Source organism: Phodopus roborovskii, unplaced genomic scaffold (genome assembly GCF_943737965.1).
Source record: "Phodopus roborovskii unplaced genomic scaffold, PHOROB, whole genome shotgun sequence".
Classification (NCBI taxonomy): Eukaryota; Metazoa; Chordata; class Mammalia; order Rodentia; family Cricetidae; genus Phodopus; species Phodopus roborovskii.
The window spans coordinates 6,718,748-6,742,636 of NW_026126558.1; the positions used below are offsets into that span (position 1 = coordinate 6,718,748).

The window sequence follows — 23,889 nt, forward strand, 5'->3', positions numbered from 1 at the left end:
CCATGCTAAGATTTGCATTTGTCTACATGCCAGTCACACTGAAAGGGAACAAGCACTGGGAATGTAGGGCTGAGTATAAAGTGTGATGTATGTATGTGTGTGTCTGTTGAGTATGTTGTATATTGTATACAGTGTGTGTAAGATGTGTTGCATATTATAAGATGTGTATTTGTGTCTGTTATATCTTGTCTTCTATTTGTATGTGATGTGGTATTTGCCTGGAGTTTGCACTGTGTGTCACATGTGGCATGTGTATGTGCACTCCATGCAGAACTACGTTTTGCTCCTGGGTTGGTGCCTGCTCTATCTGGATCCCAGCACAACTCCTTTGTAGTCATCCCCAGAAAGCTGGTGTTCCATTGTTCTCAGAACTCATACCACTTCCTCCACTTAGTCCTCTCTGCCCTCAGCCTCAGACACTTGCATATCTGCAGGCAAATAGAAGACCCAGAGTCCATGAAGCTTAAAGACTGGTACTGTTGCTCTGGGCTTCAGGTTAGGCAGCTGAACCCTCCCACACTCAGCTGTAGGCTGGGACCACATCATGCATTTTGGAACTTTATAGAACTGTAGCAGCAGCAGCAGCTGTATCCCAAGACAATTCTCCACATGGTGGCAGAACCATCCATCTTCCTATGCTGATAGCTGCTGTATTTCCACCTCCAGCCCTGACTCTAGAGCTTTCGTAGATGCTTCCCCATTCTCAGTGGAGGGCCCACAGTGCCTTAATCCCCGCCTGACACCTACATTGACTCCTTTCTTGGTTTTCCCACCTGAGTCCTGTCACAGCATCTCCCCACTCCTTATAGTCTACCCTGATACTATCTAGTGCCCTGTCATGTTATCTCCCGAGAGAGACCCTGATTTGTCCTTCTCCCTTCCCCAGCTACTGCCTCGCTGAGCCCTGATCCCTCTCACCTGTCAACCTGGTCTCCTCACCTCTACCTGTGCTTCTACTGACTTTCTGGGATCTGTGGGTCCCCTGAAACCCTTTCAAAGCTGCATATTAGAGCACATTGCTCCTGTACTTAAAACCATTGGCAACTCCTGCTGCAAACAAACAAACAACAAACCTTGGGCTTGTGAGACTCTGGGGCTGTAACTGGCCTTTTCCCTGCTTCCTCACTCAGCAGTAGTCACATAGTATCTATCCTGTAGCCATACATCCAACACTCTTTTATGCAAAGAAGCTGCTGTTACCACCCATTAGACTGATTGGGAAATGGAGACTTAGAGTTCCACAGTAATATTTTTAAAGGGGGCTGGGAAAAATGGCCCAGTAGTTAAGAGCGCTGACTGTTCTTCCAGAGGACTGAGGTTCAATTCCAAGCACCCATATGACAGCTTAAAATTGTAACTCCAGTCCAGAGGATCTGATGCCCTCTTATAGCTTCCACAGGTATTAGGTACATGGTCATCCCTTCAGGAAAAACACCCATACACATAAAAAAATAAAGGAAAAAATGAAATAATATTAAAGAACTGACACATTGCTTGCCAAGGTCAAGGCCGGGGACATTTCAGGCTCCACTGTTTCTATGCTCCTAACATCCCTGAGAAGCAGGTGTCTGTCCTTCCTGTCCACTGGTGGGTGTGCTGAGGCTTAGGGATGCTTCAGACTCAGCAGCCAAGCCCTCCACTTTCTCAGCAGAGAGCTTGACAGCACATAAGATCTTTTCCACCTTCTATGGTGGGTTATTTCCTGCATCCACACAGGAGGGGAAGCCTCATGGTGGCAACACTCACTGTTATTGATGGAATGGCAGAGTACCATGTACACTCCACGACTTGTGTATCCATGCTATACAGCACCAATCCATGTCTACCCCTCTGAGCTTCCTCTTCCTACCCCTCCAGGCCTGCAGGGCATCACAGAAAGCGCCAGTAAGATGGATGGCCCCATCAATGTCTCACTGGTTCATGGTGATTCCACGCCGAGTCTGCCAGAGTACAAAGTGGTCTCAGTCTTCCTAGTGCTCCTGGTGTGCACCACAGGAATTGTGGGCAATGCCATGGTAGTCCTGGTGGTGCTGACTGCACGAGACATGCACACACCCACCAACTGCTACCTGGTCAGCTTAGCTCTAGCTGACCTAATTGTGCTGGTGGCTGCGGGGCTGCCCAATGTCTCTGACAGTCTGGTGGGGAACTGGATCTATGGATATGCTGGCTGCTTGGGTATCACCTACTTCCAGTATCTAGGCATCAATGTCTCCTCCTGCTCCATCCTGGCATTTACTGTGGAGAGGTAAGTACTCACAGGCTACCCCAGGCCTTTTCCCTCCCAGATTCAAGCAGGGATTCCTGGTAAATTGAGGCTCCACTGAACAGAAGGGGAGCTAAGCCAGTGTGGGGTGCTAGAAGAGCCAGCACGAATGTGGGCATATGCTCTGCTTCTAGATTACTGTAGGGCATCAGGAAAAGTCTGACTTCTTCTGAGCCTGGATTTCCCATCCAGAACACAGGCACTTAGATGGTCTTTTTCATTTCCTCCCACTACTGGACACTGCACCCTGGGTCTTCCTCCCACTAGGCAAGCCATATCTCCAATCTTTAAAAAGAAAAAAAAAGTTAAACTTGAGACAGACTTGTTAAGGTTGACACAACTTGTGATCCTCTTGTCGAAGCCTTTCAAGAAATTGAAATTACAGGCCTGTGCTACTGTGCTCAGCAATGGTGCATCTTTTGAATCTCCTCCAGCTTGAATTGTTGTTTGCTTGCTTGTTTGTTCATTTTATGAAACAGGGTCTCACTATGAATACATACTTGGAATAGATACTTGAACTCTCTTTGTATCTGACTCAAACTCATTGCAATTCTACTGTTTCAGTCTCCTGGGTCCTGGAATTACAAGTGTGTACCACCATGTCTGGCTTAGCTCTGCTTGTAACATCCCAGAAACATGCTGATCCGAAGCCTGAATTTGGGGTCAAATTCAGCTGCACCCATGGCAGGAGTTGAGGCTTTGGCTCAGTAACTTGTTAGGGCTCCCCAGAATCTGGACAGACTCCAGGTGTGTCATATCCAAACACTGAGTCTACTTCTATAATCCCCGCCTGTGCTTGTCTGTGGACAAGTCAGCATGGGGATGTCTCATCTGCACCATGTGATAGTTCCCAGGGGCCTAAGTCTGAGCAATAAGGAGATCTGCCTGTGAGAGCTGTACAGTATAACTCCTGCCTTTGGTGGAGGGTAGCAGAAAACACTTTGACTGCATATGGTGGTCAAAGGCTCCTTTGAGAGGCATGGAGTCACAGGGCAGGACATTTCCAGGCTGCTTTCTGTTCCTCTTGGAAGGCTGGCTTTGTTCTGCCTGCCCTTGAAGTGTCCTCTCCTTAAACCTTTGCATGCAGCCTCTTGCTTCTGCCCTTGCAAAGTACAGCTAGCCACCATTACTCAGACAGGGCTCAGCTTGGTCAGTTGTCTTAGACATAAGAGAAGCAGTCCCATGGCCTCAGGAACCAAAATGCCTTGCCTGTGCTCCACAGGTATATCGCCATTTGCCACCCAATGAAAGCACAGACTGTGTGCACTGTGGCCCGGGCCAAACGGATCATCGCAGGCATTTGGGGGGTCACATCCCTCTATTGCCTACTCTGGTTCTTCTTGGTGGACCTCAACCTCCATGACAATCAGCGCCTGGAATGTGGCTACAAAGTATCCAGAGGCCTGTACCTGCCCATCTACCTGCTTGACTTTGTGATCTTCTTCATTGCACCCTTGCTGGTGACCATGGTGCTCTATGGGTTCATTGGGAAGATCTTATTTCAGAGCCCATTGTCCAAGGAGGCATGGCAAAAGGCAAGACAACCCGATGGGCAGGGCGCACCAGGCAGCTGCTCTAGGTCCAAGAGCTCCATGTCCTCCCGGAAGCAGGTTAGGAGTTCTCCTGAGTGCAAGGGGGGGGGGGTTGCATGTGGGGAGAATCATAAGGAGAGGCACAGATATGCAAAAGAATATAAAACACATAAGGCGTGACTGGCAAAGAATGTAAATGAATCAGTCACTTGATCATTCATTTGTCAGTCCATCCATCCATCCACCCACCCACCCACCCACCCATCCATCCATCCATATATCCATACATCCATACTGCAATGCCTTCCAAGCCCTTACATATGCTATGTGGGTGCTAGGACACAGGGAGAACATGGAAACTCAGTCAGATGCCCTCCTTGAACTACAAGAGTGGAACAAGTAAACACAAGCCTGTCCAAAGGCAGGAAGGAGGCACAGGAACAAATGATGCTGCGGAGCAGGAGTTAGGAGGCCTTGCTAAGAGGTGACAAATGGCTAGAACTCTGCTGTTGGCAAGGGAGGAAGCCAGGCTGTGTAGGGAAGCATTCCAGGAAGAGGAACAACCAGGGTTGAGGCTGAGGTGGCAAGCTGAGCAGAGAAGGGACTTTGAAGGTATGAAATGGGAACAGGGAAGAGAAAGAGGAATGAGTGGCTGAAAATGAGGTTGGGGTGCTCAAAGTCACAGTGGGGAACCCTACCTGGGGCCAGGAACTTTGTAATAGGCGTGTCCTTGGAAATCCAGCATCTCGGGGAGCTTAGGGTGGTGAGTGTCCTGATCCTGTCTTAGTTCCAGTTCTGAGAGATGCCCCAAGTTGCTGGTCTTGGCTTCTAGTGTAAATGGTATCCCTATTGTCAGCTTCTCCCCATGCTTGGTGAGTGTCTCACAGCCATGCTCATGTGCTTTTCCTCTCCACAGGCCACCAGGATGCTGGCAGTGGTCGTGTTCCTTTTCGCAGTGCTGTGGACCCCCTACCGCACACTGGTGTTGCTCAACTCTTTCTTGGCCCAGCCTTTCCTGGACCCCTGGGTCCTGCTGTTCTGCCGCACCTGTGTCTATACTAACAGTGCCATCAACCCTGTCATCTATAGCCTTATGTCCCAGAAGTTCCGGACAGCCTTCCTAAAGCTGTGCTGGTGCAAGGCAGCCTGGCCACAGAAGCATACAGCATGCATCACTGTCAGCTGCTACAGTGCTGCCCAGGAGACCCCACTAGGAGCTGAGAAGATGCAGCTGGGCTCTAATGAGGCCTCAGGTCCCTCAGCAGCTGGGTCCCTGCATTGCCAGCAAGAGCCCCATTTCAGTGTGTGAGGGCTCCTGCCTGACTCCTGACTCCACTCTGTGTTGGCTTGCTTGCTGGTCTGGTTGATAGCTGCTCTGAGCTCTGGTGGATCACCAGGTAAAGGCCAGACAGCTTATTGCTTATGGGTCATCAGAAGTCCCTTTACTATAAAGGAGGACACTGGAATGTTCTCAGCTGGATCCTGTGTGGGTAGCTCTCCACTCTGAAGTGAGGCCAGTGGGAACAGAGAGCTGGAGGCCCAGTCTTTACCCCCTGTATGATCAAAACCTTTCATCTGTTTTCACTCAGTACTTTAAACACATTTTGGAGTTTATTATTGAAGAAATATCCTTCCAGGATTTGATCACTTCTGTCCTTTGGTGAACCCATGTGCACAGGTTTCACATGTGGTCATTAGACAATGAGGGTTACATAGAATGGGTGTCCCAGCCAGGCACACTGGCGCGAAGGGCTCTTCCATGATGTTCACCATTGGCTCAAAATCTCCTTCCAGTGTTCCTTTAAGGTAGGCAGCCCTGTAAGAGAACCCATCAAGCAAGCTCACCCACCATAGATGTTCCCAAAGGACGCCATTTGTCTTCCCAACCAGCACCGAGAAACCACCTCTACCTCCTTGGCCCCAGATGTGTAAGCCTAGCTCTCTGGACCCACTCTGCCAGTTGCTGTCCTACATGCTATATATCTCTAGAGATGTCATAAAAAGCCTCTGCTGGGAACCAACCCCATCACTGCCTATAGGACTAGCAGCTGAGCCTGAGGACAGCAGGCCTCCATGTCCTACACTATAAATGGGGTCAGTGACCCTATCTTGCTCCTGGGACCCCAAAGCTAAAGGACACAGTAGCAAACATGTTTCAACAAGCAAGAGTGGCCACTCTGTGACTGGAGACCTCAGTAAGAAAAGAATTTGGAGGTGTGTGTGTGTGTGTGTGTGTGTGTGTGTGTGTGTGTGTGTGGTTGGACCAGGTGATTGAGCCTACCCACACAGCTTCTGCCTTCCCTGCTGGTTGTGGTCCTAGTGACTCATCCTGCTCAGGGGACCCGGGGTACTCCAAAATAGATGTGGCTTTTTAGGGTCTCTGGTTGCTAAGTCTAGTCTGGTGGGGGGGGAGGGCATTTAGAGCCTGGAGGGTGGGGAGAAAGGGCCTTACCAGGGAAAGGCCAACACAAAGGATGAGGCCCGCCCAGGGCAGCTAGAGCCCTACCTGAGGCTTCTCCATGCTGTGATCTCCAGCCTGAGAGGCACTTTCTCTGGAAGCCCACACACCAGGCTGGCTGCCCTGGGGCTGGACTTGCTCCAGCCTCTTCCTGAGCCAGTTGTTCCTGCCATCCTTTGAGTCTTTTTACCCTGTGACTTAAGACCATGATGCTCTTCCTTACCACATCCATATGAAGCTTAGATGAGCTGCATCCCCAGGCCCAGTGAGATTTCACCGAAAGAATGGATAGCAATTAAGACAGGAGTTATGAGGAGGGTGTTTCCATTGTCCTAAACTATTCCCTCATGAACCCAAGGCAGAGTTCTGAAATTTGAAAACTCCAAGAGCCATTTGACTTGCTGTACATTGCACATGTCTCTCCCTAGAAGTTACCTGCAAAGTCTATCAGGTGTGAGAGTTTCAATGCCAATGACATAGTTTAGAGAGCTGCAGTTCACTGGGGATGGAATCTGTCTGGTTGAATCTACTTCTTTCCTTGTTGTGTGCACCAGAGGCAGTTGAAGCATCCTTACTCATGAAGCTGTAACTATAAAATGCTACAATCCCAGAATCCTGAATTTTAACTTCTTGTCTACTCTTGTCAAACTAATCACTAATGTCACTGTGATTATGTACTTAATGTCACTCCATAGGGAAGGAGCAGAGTTCCCATCATTTCCAAGTATGGGCAGAGCCATTGGCTCTGTAGATGTCTTGTGCTGGGATTAAAGGTATGTGCCACCATTGCCCAGCCCACAGTGCATACACCTTCTCTTTTGTAGAGCATGAGATCAGTGGCCACTCCCACTCTTGGCCTGGAATGCTTTGTTTGGTAAAGTTGTTGGTTGATTGGTGGGTGCTGCCTATGTGTATGGTGTCCTATTATACTGGGTTTTCTCTGTTGAGTGACCTTTGCTCTGGTATGGGATGAAACAGGCCAGCAGCTCCAGGAATGCACAGGTCTTGTAAAGAATGTAGATTTCAGCCACTGTGGATTCCTGCTTCACAAGCAGGCTGTCTAGGATATACTAAACACCCTGGAAAATAAAAACCTTGGAGCAGACCTCAAGGGTCTATCTGGCCCTGAATCAGAGTTTGTTTTATGCTCACAGCAAAAGCTTTGGGGAGTCCCGGGGAGACAGCTGAGTACCCATGAATAGAAAGATTGCAGAGAAGGACACAGGAGACATGAGTCAAAATTAAAAAAATAAGGAAATAGTTTAATTCTTGTTGGTGAGAGAGGAGAAGGTCTTCCATCTTCATAGTTATTTTACTCTAGATAACCTGACATGCTAGTTGCTTCCTATGCTGGATTTCTTTTCTTTTGTTTTTGTTTTTTTATGTTTTCAATATATTATGTATATATGTGGTGGGGGTTGTGGTCATGACTGCAGTGCCTGCAGAGACCAGAAGAGGGTGTTGTATCTCCTGGAGCTGGAGTTATAATGGTTGTGAGCCACCCAGTGTGGGTGCTGGGAGCTGAACTACAGGTCCTCTGAAGTAGTAGCAAGAGCTCTTACCGCTGAGCCATCTCTCCAGACCTCTGTTCCTGTTTTGTGAGTTTTTATTAAGGCAGGGTCTTGCTATGTTGACCCAGGCTGACCTTGAACTCTAGATCTTCCTACCTGCAACTTACAAACTTCGGAGCTGCCCTATAGAAGCATGATCAAAAGCAGGGGTTCTTTCTCACAGAGTCTGGCAAGAGGAGCTCGTGAGTAGGACAGGGAGGGGCAGATGGTGAGGGCTGGAGTCAAGCACAGGAAATATACATATACAAAGCTCAGGATGCCCAACCAGGTGGCCACCTGTGATCCAGTTTGCTGTCTCTGGGGGATGGCGACAAGAAGCCCAGTGCAGCTTGTGGAACATTGTTGGGACAGTGCAGGGAAGATGTGAGATGTGTTGTGCCCAAATTCTGAACCCCCAAATCACCAAGAGATCCGTTCCAATGCAAAAACAAAGAGTCTTTTACTATTTAACAAGTTAACTCAGGTTTTCCATCCCTCCAACATGGTGGGCAGAGGCAAGAAGGACCTGAAGAGGCCACAAGGTGGGGTAGGTGGAAATGATTTATTGGGAGGAGTAAGGGGAAGTTTCTAGGGATAGGAAAGAGTCTCGGGATTGGTATGCTTCTGGGCTTGGGCAACTGTCCTGTGTTGATTGGTCAACTGGTTGTTATGGCCTATAGGCCCTCCTAGGGCAGTTGCTATGCTCTGCACATCACTCACACAACTTTTACTATGAAGCATATCTAGAGCCTGCCAGCTAATTTCTGATTGGTTCCTTGCCATGTGAAGGGTATCTGACCTCCCAGTGACTGGGGCAGGTCTGGCAAGGTCAGTAGGCTGGAAACTCAGCACATTTTGCCAAGTCAGAGACCCACATCCTGTTGGGTCTTTTCTGAAGCCTGTCATGGCTGCTGAAGCAGGGGGCTGGGTGAGGGTCTGGTCACTTCAGATGACAGCTAAAGGCAGTCCAGGAAGGATGCCCCAGGATGAAGCCCAGGGTAGAGGCTCACAGAGGAGCATACAACAGCCCTGTACCAACTACTGAGAACAAAAGCAGGGGATGTTGTCTGGTCTGACTTCCCTAGTACCAACTAGAACGGAAGATAGAAACAGCTGCTGTTCTGGGAAGGGGGTGATTTGATTTGGGAGAAGGCAGGGAAGGAAGAAAAGTGAATAAAAGGTACAATATGGAGACAGAAACATCTGACTTGGTTCCACTGGGGACCTTATGAACAGCTGTGAAGTTTGTCCTCTGCATCCTCCCTCCCAAGGACAGATGGCATTTGCCATGACTCCCATCCTCACTAGTTGATGGCTGCCCAGGGTATCAAACCTCTATTCTTGTGACCTCCATCCTTTTGAGAAGAACCATGTGACTTAAGTGCAGGGCTCCCACACATAGCAATGGGTTGGAGTGTGGTGGGGCACACAGAGAATCCACTACAGACAAGGCATCCCTGAGACCCTCACAGCACACTGTCTTTGATCTTGAGTGCAAGAGATAAGGAAGTAAGTGGACAAGACACCACGTTCAGAACAGAGACTGTGCCTGGAGGTGCCGCTGGGATGATGGCTGCTCAGGGAGTGAGGCACTTAATGGGAGTCCCCTAAGTAGCTTGTGGGGAACATGGGTACATGAGGAATAGAGGCTCAGCTCCCCTATATGGAGTATAGAAATCTGGGCGCTCACATGTCAGACCCACTAGGAGACACACTGCCTCAAAGAGTGGCAGATCAAAGCTCCTATTTCTTTACTGGGAAACCCAGGCCTTAGGAAGGGAGGGAACTTGCCTGTCTCTTAGCAATGCTGTCCAGGCCGGGCATTGATGGTGTATGCCTTTGATCCTAGCACTCAGGAGGCAGAGGCAGGCAGATCTCTGTGAGTTTGAGACCAGTCTGATCTTCAAAGAGAGTTCCAGAACAGTCTCCAAGAAAGAAACCCTGTCTCAAAAAACAAAAAATAAACAAAAGCAATGCTGTCCTGGTTCCCATTGTTTGATACTTGCAAGAGTGACCGTCCATCATAGCACAGAGTCAAGTTGGAACAGCATCTACACAGCACTGTGGCAGGTTTTCTAACTCCTGAAAGTGAACAGGGTTCCTGGTCTCTCTAGGTGGTTGAGGGAAAGATCCCACATCCTGTCCTGGCCCTGAAGGTGCCCTTGACCCAGGATACAAAGGTCAAGGAGAGAGGAGCCCAAGGTTTCAGCTGCAGGATACCATGCAGTACATTTCTAGTTCAAGTGAAAACTGGAAGTCAGACTGAGTCCAAGTCACTCGAGCTGTCCTGCTGACTGGATTCAACACTGAAAAAGCCACTCAGGGAGAGACAGTGACCAGAGGACTCACTTCAAAACAATAAGGAGGGGATGAGAAGAGGTGGGAGGGAGGGAGATGGACCAGGGATCCTCCTGTAGGTCAAGGGATCAGGAGGATGTGAGGAGTGGCTGGGGGAGGGAGCCCTGCGGGGTGGAGGAGGGGAGTTTTGTTACTGAAGAGCCACAGGCCTGGCAAGTAAGCTCCCTCGGTCTTCACTGCGTTCATACCAACTGCTCAAGGCACCAGCTGACTGACTCCCCTAGACATGGCTTTCATGTCTTTTTTTTCTCAAGACCTCACTAAAGTTCTCTCACACAGTCCAGATAAAGGACAAAAGAAACCACTTCCTGCTTCCCACTGGGTGTTTGGTCCCCACCTGCATCCAGCTGAGGCTTGAGTTTGTAGACTCTACTCTGCAGAACCCCACTGACTCTGCCACCCACCCTCACCCTAAGCTAAGCAGGACAGTTTCTCTGTTCCTCACAGCATTCCATTCCTCATGCGCATACATTATCTTTTAATTGAAAGTTTATAAGCTCTTTAATCTTGCTTATTGTAGCTGAGATGATGTGTGTTTGTACAGCTTTATTGAATAATGAATGTCCTTGCCTCCCAAATGCCCATTTAGTTTGCTTTGCAGTGACTGTGTGGGAGGTGGAGGGGAGGGAGTAAAGGCTCTACATCTGCAATGCTTAAAAATGGGTGCTTTAGGGCCTAGGGGGTAGCTTAGTTGGTAAGTTGCTTACCACACAGGCACAAGAAGCTCAGTTCAGATCCTCAGCACCCATGAAAAAGCTGGGCATGTTGGTGCATATCTGTACCCAGTGTTGGGGAGGGAGAGACAGGAGGATTGCTGGAACTCACTGGCCAGCCAGTCTAACTGAATATGGGAACTCCAGATCTCAGTGAGAGACTTTGAAAGTCACACACACACACACACACACACACACACACACACACACACACACACACACACACTAAGATGGGGAGGTCTGGAGAGCTAGCTCAGGAGTGGCAAGCATTTGTTGTTCTTGCAGAGGCTCTGGGTTCAATTCCCAGCACTCATAGAGAGTTTGCCACCACCTATAACTCCAGTTCCAGACAGTCTGATGCCCTCTTCTGACCTATGTGGGTATTGCACACACATAATGCACAGAAAAACATGTAGACAAAACATTCATACACATAAAATAAAAATAAATCTTTTTTGTTTGTTTGTTTTTTGAGATAAGGTTTCTCTGTGTAGCCCTGGTTGTTCTGGAACTTGCTCTGTAGACCAGACTCAAATTAAGGATCCATCTGCCTCTGCCTCCTGAGTGCTAGGATCAAAGGTGTGGGCCTGTGGGTACAGGAGCAATGATATGATGATTTGTCTCTGGGAACCCTGCCTCTGACACATAAGACAAAGGCTGCATATGAATGACAGTGCATGGTAGAAAACTCCAAAACCCCTGAGTATCCTGTGGTTCTAAAATAGTAGGCACTTCTTCCCCTGTAGTCTTAGGCCATGAGTGTGAAATCTGAACAGCAGCAGCCAGGCTTCCTGTGAAGGCGATGGAGGCTTCATTCCCTCTCTTCTCCATGTGTCTGTTGGGTCGTAGCTCCATGGCTCCAGGCTCTTTTTCTACCCTGGCATAGTCATACCCTGTGTGTCCCTGTCCCCTCATCTTCTTGCAAGGATGCCTGCCATGTTGACTGGGGACCTGGATCACATCTACAAAGTTTGCTAACAAGCTTGTAGCTACAGGTACTGGATTAAGACTGAAATGCAGTATCTCTGTGGCACAGTCAACCAAAGCACTCTCTTGATATTTTCTGAGGAAGTCGCCTGTATCTCTGCCACAGAGCAGGGTTCAATCCTCCTAATGACCTAACTCCATCTCACTAGGCCCCACTCCTAAAGGCTCTACATGTCCAACATGCCACAAACTTCAGACTAAGCCTTCAACATGTGGTCTTTGTGGGGGACAGTCATGTTCCATCCTCTAGGAGAGGCCATGTCTCTGCAGCAGACATGGTTTCTTTTTTGGTTTTTCAAGACAAGGTTTCCCTGTGTAGCTTTGGAGCCTGTCCTGGAAATAGCTCTTGTAGACCAGGCTGGTCTTGAACTCACAGAGATCTGCCTGCTTCTGCTTTCCAAGTGCTGGGATTAAAGGCATGTGCCGCCACTGCCAGGCATAATTTTCTAGTTTGCACTTTAGGGGGAATAATACAAGGCCAGGGAGGTGCACAGGCTCAGCCAAGTCCAGGAGTTGACAGTGCCAGGGTTCTAGCAGACACAGAGCTCAGAGCTCTCACCTGTGAGCTAGCTGTCAAGGAGCACACATAGATACTCAGCATGCTTGAGCTAGACATTGAGGTCAACCTGGGCAACAGAGCAGGAACCTATATCCATAGTATAAAATAAAGGACAAAAATAATAAAAACTGACCTGAGACATATTCATAGTCTAGTAAGTAGCTAAACAGACATGGTACCCCACACAGCGGAATGCCATTCAGACTGGAAAAGAATGAGCCACCAGCACACTCAGCAGGGAAGGTCCCAGAGGACAGTCCTGAGAAGGCAAGCCAGAGGCTACAGACTATGAAACACCCATGACAGAAGCCTCCAGAATAGAGAGAAGTCTCCCGGTCCCTAAGGGCTGGAGGAAGGGCTAAGGGTGTGCCTGCTCATGGGCTCACAGACCTTATGTGATGGGGAGGTTCTGGGGTAAGATAGAGGTGAAGGCTGTATAACTTGGTGAATTACTAAATATTACTTGTGCAAGCTAAAGAGCAGAGAGAGGTATTCTGTGAATTTTATCTCAATTAAGAACAAGGTGTACCAAGAGACAGCTGAGGGACACCGGCTGTGTGATTCCCCCCTCACACTTCCCTAGTAGGATACCCTAGTGACCTTGGCTTACATTGCAATTCTGGGACCCAACCCTCTCTGGTAGGTTCAGGGCTGAGGCCAGTTCTGTTGCTCCCTGTGGTAGTGTTTGGTGACCCCTGTTGGCACTTTGCCTCACTGAGACAAAATTGAGACAATGTGGCTAGGACTTTAAGATAACAGGTTGAAACATTAGCACTGTAGCAAATAATTCGGTTAGTTTGTTTTACAGTTCTGGGGAGGGAACCCTGGGTCATCTTTGTGCTGCCTGGCAAGCACTCTAGCACTGAGTCACAAGCCAGCCAACAGCAAACTTTGCAGAGGAAACCTCAGCTCATGGGCTGCTACCTAGGCAGCCTCTCTCATCTAAACGGCTGTCACTGTTGTGTCCAGCTATGAACCAGAGTGGTCACTTGACTGGGACCCAGGCTGTGAGAAATCCAGGCATAGAACACCAGCCCTGCTGCTTGGCTGCTCTCCTGGCTGAGTTCAACGTCACATGACTCTGGGCTGTCAGCAAGCTAAACAGGATAGAAGATGAATCCCAGAACCAGCTTTGAAGGTTATATTGCCTCTGAGAGGGCCAGCTCAATTTTTTCCCTGACCATTGCTAAAGGCCCCTGTCCTCTGCCTGCCTTGTCCCAGGAAGGAGCCTGAGGCCCTATCTACTGCCTTTCAGGTAGGGTCAGAACTCCTGACTCTGGGCCAACCTGAGCTGCCCTAAGGCATCTTTGTCTGTGGATGTCAAGTGTGGGAGGCTAGATGGCTCTGAGAGGTAGAGAGGAAGAAGCTGTCAACATCCGTGTCTAAGGTATAAAGGTGCTGAGCAAGGTTGTGCCTTAAGAGACACAGCTGTGGTTCAGATAAAGCTTGGAGTGAGGAAGGGGCCTGGCCTCCAGAAGCAGCGATGGTCAGGGCTCTGGAGGCATGCGCACTTGCTTTCCTGGCATTCTGAGATTTTGAAGAGACCACAGAAGTTCAGTAGGAATGAAAGTTCTTTGCCTTCTAATAGTGGGGTAGGGACTAGGAATCCAGCAAGAGCAGCACAAGTTTGAGTGCACCTAAACCCTCCTTGCGGTTATATATAAGATGTGTTGGGCTGGCTCAGCCTCATCCCGGGTCCCCACTAAAGACCATCCTTGTGTCTAAAGGGGAGAGGCCTCAACACCTCCAACATTCCCAGATGGTGAAGGTTTCAAAGTCTTGCTATTTATTTTATTTATATTTCTCTCTCTCTCTCTCTCTCTCTCTCTCTCTCTCTCTCTCTCTCTCTGTGTCTGTCTGTCTCTCTCTGTGTGTGTGTGTGTGTGTGTGAGAGAGAGAGAGAGAGATCCTCTCGTCTCTGCCTCTCTGCTGGTACTGGGCTTACAGGCACATTCCAGCTCAGTCGGCTTTTTCTGCGGTGCTGAGACCTGAGCTGAGTCCTCATACTAGGGCAGCAAGCACTTTACTAAACAAACCATCTAATCAGTTCCTATCTTTTGGTGTTTTGAGATAGGGTTTTACTCAGCCTGTGCTGGCCTGGAACTTCTCACTCTCTGGTCTTCACCTCTCAATTTCGGAATTACAGGTGTGGGTCTCGGTGTATAGCTAGTGTTGTTATTTAAGTCCCTGAGGACTAAGCTGTTGACACACACAATAGAGACTTGATATTTTTCCTTGACTGAGCAGTTAGGGAATCTCAGTAAAAATGTTCAGACACTAGCTAGGTGGTGGCACATGCCTTTAATCCCAGCACTTGGGTTGGGGAGATGAGGCAGGTCAGTTTCTGAGTTCGAGGCCAGCCTGATCTACAAAGTGAATTCCAGGACTGTCAGGGCTACACAAAGAAGCCCAGTTAAAAACAAAAAACAAACAAACAAAAAGTTCAAACACTGAAGTTTAAAAAGAGACAGTATGTTGGTTCTTTTGCAAAATTAATGCTGAGTTGGTGTCATTTTTAGACTAAGCAACACTTTGTTCTGCTTTGGTATTTCTGTTTATTTTGAGACCCTGAAGTGGCCCTTTTTTGCCATGGAGATTGTGCAGGGATTTTGATAAAAGCAGCCCTACATTGGCTTGCAGCTCCATTGGGAGATTTAGAGCCAGGGAAGCGTCATGTCTGCACACTTACCCACTGGGCCCCTCTGTTTCCCTTTCGGTAAAACATCACCGATGAGATCATGCCTGTTACCTTGCAGCAAAAGTAAATAGTAAGAGTGAAGCAGATGTCATGAAAGTAGAGTTATGTCCAACTCCATCTGTGTGTGTGTGTTGGGGGGATGAGTGAGTACACCTGGGTGCATGTGCATGTGGGTGTGCATCTGTGTGCAGATGCACAAAGAGGTCAGATGATAATCATCTTCCTCAGTCAACATCTGCTTGTTATTGTCAACATTATTGTGTATGTGTGTGTGATGTGTGTAGGTGCACATGGGCCATGGCTCAAGGGTGGAAGCCTGCAGGCAACTTGGAGTCAGTTTTATCCTTTCGCTTTTATGTGGGTTCCAGGGATTGACCCCAGGTTCTCAGGCTTTCATAGCAGGTGCATTCACCCACCAAGCCATCTCGATCGCCTATTTTTATTTATTTATTTATTGAGACAGGGTCTCACTCACTATGTAGTTCTGGATGACCTCTGTTCACAGAAATCTGTGGACTCGTCCTCTGTCTGAGTGATGGGATTAAAGGTGTGTGCCACCATGCCCACTGTGATTTTTCAGGGGAGAAAGGGCCCCATTTTCCTTCACAGAGGCAGTTATCCAGCCTGCTTCCCCTTCTCCCTCCCTCCTACTGAGCACAGGGGTGGCTGGCAGACGATAGAAGCTTGATTAGGAACAAGTGGAAGAAGCAAGCAGCCAGGTGACCTGTTTGCCCTGTGTAGGCAGGGGCTCACTTTCCTCTGGGGACAGAGCTAAGAACAGAGCTGCAGGGAGCAGCTGTAATTATGTTGTGTGCGCCCTCTTTCCCCCTGCCCACTTCCCCCACCCTCTCCCTTCGTCACCCCCACAGTTCCTTTCTCCTTTCTCTTTCTTCCCCCAGTTTCTTCACAGAGCCTCTTTTTTTTTTTTTTTTTTGGACCACCCCTTTCTACTTTTTTCCTTCCAAACCTGGGAAATGAAGACTAAAAAGTCAAGGTTATTTCTAACAGAGGGTTCTGCCTGCTGGCTTTCTCCGCAGTTGTGTGAGGTGGGTGGGCGTACACTGTGAGGCCCTGTGGGCTTCACAGGGACAAACCTGGATTCACTAGGTAGCGGCTCCTTCACCCTGATGAGGCTGAGGACACCAGCCATGAAAAGCACATGCTTGGCACTCCACCTCTACACCAGTAGCCCACCAGGTCTGGTCTAGTCATTCCTTGAGCAGCTGGTGAGACCTCATAGATGCCCACTGTCGTGGGGAGTAGACATAGTGGGGCTAATCTTGTTATTGTGGGATTATCCCCTGAGCTGCCTCTCCCATCCCTACCCTACAATCCAATGCACCTCCAGGGACAGTGGGCCCTCAGGGAACATTTGAAAACCTGGTATGATGGACACAGTACTCCTCCTGGGTTCTCACCACTATTGTGGGGCTCTGTCCCACAAGGGCTTTTTGTGATAGGAGAGAAATTAGTGTCTGTGTCCCTGTTTGGGATCTTAGGCCTGGAGTGGAGAATGCCCAATCCCAGCTCTTGGCTTGGCTGTGCTGAGGGCTGGGCTGACTTGGCCCAGTGTCCATTTGCAAAGGACAGGTAGTCCTGTCATGCAGAAAGCCTTGGTTCAAAGAAGGCCTTTCCCCAAAAAGCCTGCGAAGCTGGACAGTGTCCCCCAGGAACCATGTTCTCCTACATTCCTAGGCTATTGCTTTATTGACAATAAGGGCTTAGCAGATAACTAAGGCAAGAGTGGAGTTGCAGTAAAGATGGTGGATCCTACATCCTAAGGCTTTCAAGTTTCTAGGTTGGGTTGACTGAGGTGAGGACACGCACCCTAACAGTACACCATGCACTCTCTGGGAAGGTTTAGATGCTGGCTAATTTCTGGAAAATGCTAAAAATAATGTTTGAACACATCCATTGTTAGGATTTTGGAGTGGTGTGTGTGTGGCAGAACCCCATGCAACTAGGAAATAGAGCTCTCCGAACCCTGCACAGCTGGAAGACTGATGTGCCCAAGACCCCGTGCAACTGGGAGAGCAGGGCTCCCAGGACCCTGTGCAGATGGAAGGATGGTGCACCTAGGACTTCATGTGGCTTGGAGACTGGTGCACCCAGGACTCTGCACAGCTAGGCGATGTGCTCTCAGGACCCTGTGCAGATGGAGGATGGTGCACCTAGGACTTCATGTGGCTTGGAGACTGGTGCACCCAGCACTCTGCACAGCTAGGCGATGTGCTCTCAGGACCCTGTGCAGATGGAGGATGGTGCACCTAGGCTCCATGTAACTGGGAGGATGGGGCTTCCAGGATCCTGTTTATCTCAGAGAATGGGGCTTCATTGGAAGCTCCCAGTGCAGATGGAGAGTGGTGGGGGCAGATGGGGTGTGGTGGGGCTAGAGAATCAGAAGCTGGGTATCCATCTCCACTTGCATAGCCACGAGGGGAGCCCCAGTCTGATGGGAGATGTCATTATGTATATTTGTTTCTCATACTGGTTAATGAATAAAGCACTGTTGGCCAATAGGAAAGGAAGGAGGAAAGAGGAAGTAGTAAGGAGGAGTCAAGATGGAGAATCTGGAGAGAATAGAACCGCCAGCCGCCTCTCGCTGGTAAAACCACGTGGAAATACATAGAAATGGGTTAATAATTAAGACAGAGCTAGCCGATAAGAAACAAGTACCTGGCCAACAGAATTTTATCAAATACAGAGTCTCAATGCATTATTTGGGGCTGGCGGCGGCGGGACAAGGCCAGGTGGTGGGAGGAAAATCCCATACTCCTTACACCAGTCTTGGAAGAGGAGTTAGGGACTTGACAGGCTCTCTCCCAGAAAGTATGGGTGGAACCCTGGTAACGTCGAGGGTAAAACTCCCAGTGCCAATGAGGGCTCTGCTAGGAAAGAGGATCCCCACGGCAGTCTTTCAGAACTGGAGTGGGCATCTGTGGTAAGAGTGGGCATGGCAGGGCTGGGATTCAGGTCCTGTGCTATGGTACATGCCAGCTCTGACTCAGGAACAGGAGGCAGGTCTGTCTCTACAAGATCAGGCTCTTTGCCACCATTTCTTACCTACCATCCATATGCATAGTCAGAGGCCTGTTTACTCCATGGATGCCCACAATATATCCCAACAAAGAACAAGGACACAGCACAAGCATGAGGCCCAGCCCTCACCTCAAGGGGCCATGTGTATCCACCACCCAGGCCCTGGAATTCCGGGAGAGGTCTGTCCTTAGACACACAATTTTCTCTAGGAAGTAGGGTGTCCCTGGGAGCCCCCAGCTGCCTCCTAAGTCTAAGTCTTAGGATGCTGAGATCAATATATTTGATTAGACCCATGGAAAAATGCAGCCACTCTTGGCTATCCTCATTGACTCTGAAAACCCAGATGCTATTTAATGTGACTTTAACCTTGCTGCTCGCACTGCCTGGATGTGCTCAGATTCTCCACCTCCAGCTCTACTGGAAGAGAAGAGAGTGCTCCAGAAACACAATGTAGCTCTCAGCACCCTCCCTCCAGTGAGTATTCTTAGAGGGCTGAAGAGAGCACAAATCTCTGTGATAGGACAGGCTAGGTAGAGCAGAGACACTCAGCTAGGTCCTATGTCCTTGGATGGAAAGTTACCTTCCATACTAAGCCAGCCACACCACTGCCTACTCCTGGAAGGTGCTTTCAGGACAAGTCTGACCTGATGCTGGGTACGAAGGGAGCTGTCAGTACATAGGCTGTATTGGACATACTGGAGGGACACTGGGCTTGCCCCTATGGAAGGAAATGGGGACTCTGTATGTTGGTTGCAGCACCCTCCAGTGGAGTGGGTGGAGTGGATGTAGTGGATGGAGTGGGTATATAGTCAGTCCCACAGAGTTCCTGGGCTTCACAGGGTGCCTCACTCAGTTCAACCCTGCTGCCCCTGTGTAGCTGGGACTGTAACCCTGTGTCTGGGCTGGATTATTATTATTTTTTTTCTGATTTCCAAGATGTGACCTTCACATTGCTCAGGGGCCTGTGAGTCCAGTGACAGGAGTATGAAAGCAAATTTCTAACATAATGAAGAAGTAAAAGACTCTGAAGTCATTCTCCAGGTACCCTGCTGCAGCCCAGCTCCTGCAGCTGACGTGAATGCCATTTGTCATCTACAAGGCAAGGTGGTATTAGGCTCTGCATGAAACAGGCATTTATTCTCCAGACAAGAACAGGAGGGCCATGAGTCAGCATGGGAACAGTAGCAACAACACTGTTCAGGACATGTGGGTGTCCAAATGCTCACACTGCAGGGACTCAGACACAGCAGCAAATGTATTGGGGGACAGAGAGAGGGAGAGGGAGAGAAAGAGAGAGAGAGATGTGTGTGTCAGAATGATCTCAAAGATGTCCATAGCCCATCTCGGGTAAGAACTGGGTTGAACTGGAATAGATGTCCCTCTTTAGCTATGGGGATAACTATCCTGGATTTTTGGGTGTGACATAGCTCTTATCAGTAGGAGAGGAGACAGGAGAGACAGCAATCTTGGCTCTAAAGAAGGAGGGGATGATAGCTTAGGAATGTAGAAGCTTCTAGAGGCTGGAGAAGTCAAGGAGAGGATTCTCCTTGGAGTCTCCAGCAGGAACTGCTCTACAGACCCTTTTCCTTCACTTCACTGTGACAGCATTGGGTCCCTGTACACTGTGACTATGACAGAATCCACATGTGCTGTCTAAGCCACTAGCCTGGGGCCTCTGGCAAAGCACCATAGGAACCTCCCAGAGAATCCCCACACCACATTGGGGACAGAGGGCCTCCAGCAGCCAGGCTGTGGGCACACAGGGCTGCAGGAGTGTGAGTTGGAGGTAGACCTGTGCCTGCCCGTGCCGTCATCCATTCTTTTCTGCAACCTTGTGACCAATAGAAGTAAAAATAAAATGATCATTCAGAACAGGTTGAGAAAAATTTACATGGGGCACTTTGCTTCTGAGCCAACCCAAGAAAATAATAATTATGAAAGGGTAATGGACAAGACTAGGAAAGTCAGACCAATGACAGAGAGAACACAAAGATGATACAGCTAGTCAGTGCAAAGCTCCACAAGAATGTAACACATCTAGTAATGGAAAAAGTAGCAGAGTTGGAGTAACTTTGTGAGGTAGGCTGTTCTGCCTGTAGGGGACAGGAGAGGGACATGTTTCCTATAGCAGCAAGAGGTCACAGGACCTGAGAGCCATCACGGTTCTATAACTAGAAAGTGTCTTCAGAGTGGTAGCCACACACCAGAAGGACAAGGGTGTGCAAGGACCAGTGGGGCCCAGGCAGAGACTGGCTAAGACAGGTCTGGGCCACTTGGAGGAGGTAGCTCCATGGAGATTAAGATAGCAAAACAGCAAATAAAGGACCTAACAGCAAACCCAGCTTTCAAGAGGCCGAGGAAGGAAGATTGTGAGGTCCAGGCCAGCCTAAATTTTATAACAAGACTGCCTTGTCTCAAAACAACATGACGACCACCAGCAACAGAAAAAAACAAAAAAACAAAACAAACAAACAAACAAACAAACAAAAAAACATGCTGCTTATAGAGTCGAACCAGCTACACTAACCACACATCACAGTATAACTCACTCTGGAGATGTTCAGGTTCCTGTTCTCAAGGCAGAAGGCTTTTAGGCTTTAGGATATAGTATCACACAGCCAGAGTGTTAAAATAACCCCCACAGTAAAACATGGGACACAAAAATCCTAAATTAGGCTGGCCATGGTGGCACATGCCTTTAATCCTACCACTAAGGAGCAGAGGCAGGCAGATAGGTCTCTGTGAGTTTGAGGCTAGCCTGATCCCTGATCTACATAGCAAGTTCCAGGCCAACCAGGACTACATAATTATATCCTGCCTCAAGAAAACAAAACAAAACAAAAAAACAAACAAACAAACAAAAAAAAAAAACCCCAGCAGCTGGGGAGATGACTTAGTGGTTAAGGGCACTTGCTGCTCTATCAGAGGACGTAGGTTTAGTTTTCAGCATGCACATGGTGGCTCACAACTATCCATAACTCTAGTTCCAGGGTATCAGTCACCTTCTTCTGACCTCCACTGGCACCAGGTATGCATGTGGTACACATATATACATGCATGCAAAATATTCACATACATAAAATATATCTAAAACAACCCAAAATTAAATAAACATTTAAAATCCAAAGAAGGCTGGGGAAAAGGCCCAATGAGTTCCAAGGAAAACAGGAAAGTAAAACAGGTGTAAGTAAAACAGGATTTAAAACAAGATGGTAGGAGCTGGGCATTGGTGGTGCATGCCTTTAATCCCAGCAGAGGCAGGCGGATCTCTGTGAGTTCAAGGCCAGCCTGGTCTACAAAACCAGGTCCAGGACAGGCTCCAAAGTAATACAGAGAAACCCTGTCTTAAAACACACACACACACACACACACACACACACACACACACACACACACACACCACACCACACCACACAAACAAGCAAACAAACAAGCAAAAACAAAACCCCCACAACAAACAAAAAACAAAATGGTAGGAACTGGGTAGCAGTGACAAACACCTTTAATCCCAGTACTTGGGAGACAGAGGCAGGTGAATTTCTGAGTTCAAGACCAGCCTAGTCTACAAAGTAACACAGAGAAACCTTGTCTCAGAAAAACCAACCAACCAAACAAACAAACAAAACAAAAAATCCAAGATGGTAGGAACCATTTAAAGTGTGTCCTAAAATGGACACTGGACACACTGGAGACAGGCAGATAGATGCTGGGCCCAAGGGCACCCAGGCCTCACTGCCCACACCTATGGGGCCCATGAGGCTCCAAGGCTAAAGGAGACTAGGGAGCGGAAGTGAGGGTACAGGAAGAACACTCTGACCTCTATGGTTGGAGGGCCCTCACACATGGGTGGGAGAGGCGGGGCTCCAACTGAGAATGGTGCCCTTGAGTAGACCATTTGACCTCTGGGGAAGCTAGATCTGCTAGTGTAATCCAGACTTTCAGAATGAAGTTGAGGTACAAGGACTGCTCTAGTCCCTACTGACTGAGTGCTTGGGGCACGGGGTTCAACCTGGAGCAATTGGAATGTACAGGCCACTTCCAGGACATCCAGGGTGTGGTTCCTCCCTCCACCAATCCCTGGTCAACACATTCTGATCAGTTCCAGGGCAAACTTTATCTAGCTGTCCTCTGGTGTGCCTCAATGGACCTGCTGCCTGGCTGCTCCGTGCAGCGTATCCTGGGCTTGGTGAGGGCAGAAGATTCGGTTCTCATGTCCAGGATGTGTGAATGACGGAACAGGCCAGAGTGGAGCTGCCATGTAAGGAGCCAGGTTCCATGGGATGAAGTTTGTGTCAGCTCCCCCTCCCAGCACAGCCCCTCCCTCCCCAGGACTGAGGACAGTCTGTTCAGCAGGTGGGCCCTATACACTCTCACGACGATTTCGAGGAAGGTGCAAATGCTGTGCACCTGTGCACCTGTCAGGACATGTGAATGAGGCCCCTGAGCAGGTCTAGATTCCTGTCTAGAAGCCCTGTGGCATGTGTGTTTAGGTGATCTGAGACAGGTGATGCGGAAGTATGCTCTGAGGATCTGCCCACCTCTTCCCCCCTTCCTTTTCCTCAGGGGTCATACATTTCTTGATGGGCAGGCAGCACTAGCTAAGCATGGTGGCAGGACAGCCAGATGCTTGCATGAGCCATCACTGCCCTCTACTGTCCTGAGTCTCCACTAATTTTGAAATCAAGAGCAAGACTGGGGTAGGGGTGGTCTGCTGGGGTTGGGAGAAGGATCTCTATGGGGGTCCCCATCAGACCAATAGACAGTACATGAGATCTTTGGAAGGGAAACACTGCCAGCATAACCTTTCCTGGTCAGCCAGGTGGACTTCTACGGGACTGAGCTCCACACAGGTGCTTAAGATTCCTAGTGCTGGGGGTAGACCAGCCAACATGGCAAAAGCCCAATTGTACCAGAGGTGCTCTGACAGGGGCTCAGCACCACTGAACCTTGGTGTCCCTATCCATGGAATAACTCCAGTGCCTGGGGAAGATAAGGGGTTGTACAGCTAGCAGAGATGAGAGGCTGGGAACTGCAGTTCCCCGTGTCATTTCACAGATACCAAGCATCATGAGGTGGGGGGGGAGGTGGTGCAAGGACAGATGGACACCATCAAGCCTCGGTGACCAGCACAGCCCTACAGAGTGGAGCACTGGGCAGGGAGCACAGAGGCAGGGGTGCAAGTCTGTCTTGCCTGCAGGGCACTAAGAGGGAGATCATGGTGGTCTGAGGCTGTCTTGAGGGGAGGTGTGTGACAGGCAGGACTGAAGGAAGCCATCATGGCTTAGCAAACAGTCTCCTCGGCACTCAGTGGGGAGCATTGAGGTGGCTATGGTGTTGGTTGCACATACAACTCTGTTTATGGTGGGTAGAAATGGTAGGCTGGAACACATTTGATTAGAGGGTGACATGGTGTCATATGGGTGATATGGGTTTACTTGGGGGGGGTAGACATAGGCAGACCAGTGATGGTAACTGACTTTGGGGTCTGTGATTGGGGATCAACTGCTGGGTATGGATGAAGGTGGCTAATGAGTTTGCCTATGGCTATGAACTCAACGGATAGGGGCCCTCCTCTCAGGAACAGGCCAGACATCTAGGGTCAGGAGGTGTGTGAAGTGTCAGTTGGCTGTCTTGCTATGGCGACTATACCTGTAAGGGGCAGAGGTCATTGGGCAGTGCTGGAAAACCAAGGGGATCTCAGGGAGAGGAGAATGGGATATACACCAGGG

At 49.1% G+C, this 23,889-nt stretch overlaps 1 protein-coding gene across 1 annotated transcript; it reads left to right on the top strand.

Annotated features, from left to right (window-relative positions):
- The first annotated feature begins 1,817 nt into the window (after positions 1 to 1,817).
- Positions 1,818 to 5,536, top strand: LOC127234604 (thyrotropin-releasing hormone receptor). Its single transcript, XM_051201613.1, has 3 exons — positions 1,818 to 2,248; positions 3,489 to 3,876; positions 4,715 to 5,536. Exons 1-3 carry the CDS (start codon positions 1,890 to 1,892, stop codon positions 5,105 to 5,107), a joined length of 1,140 nt encoding a protein of 379 aa, XP_051057570.1. The 5' UTR covers positions 1,818 to 1,889; the 3' UTR covers positions 5,108 to 5,536.
- Positions 5,537 to 23,889: the final 18,353 nt, after the last annotated feature.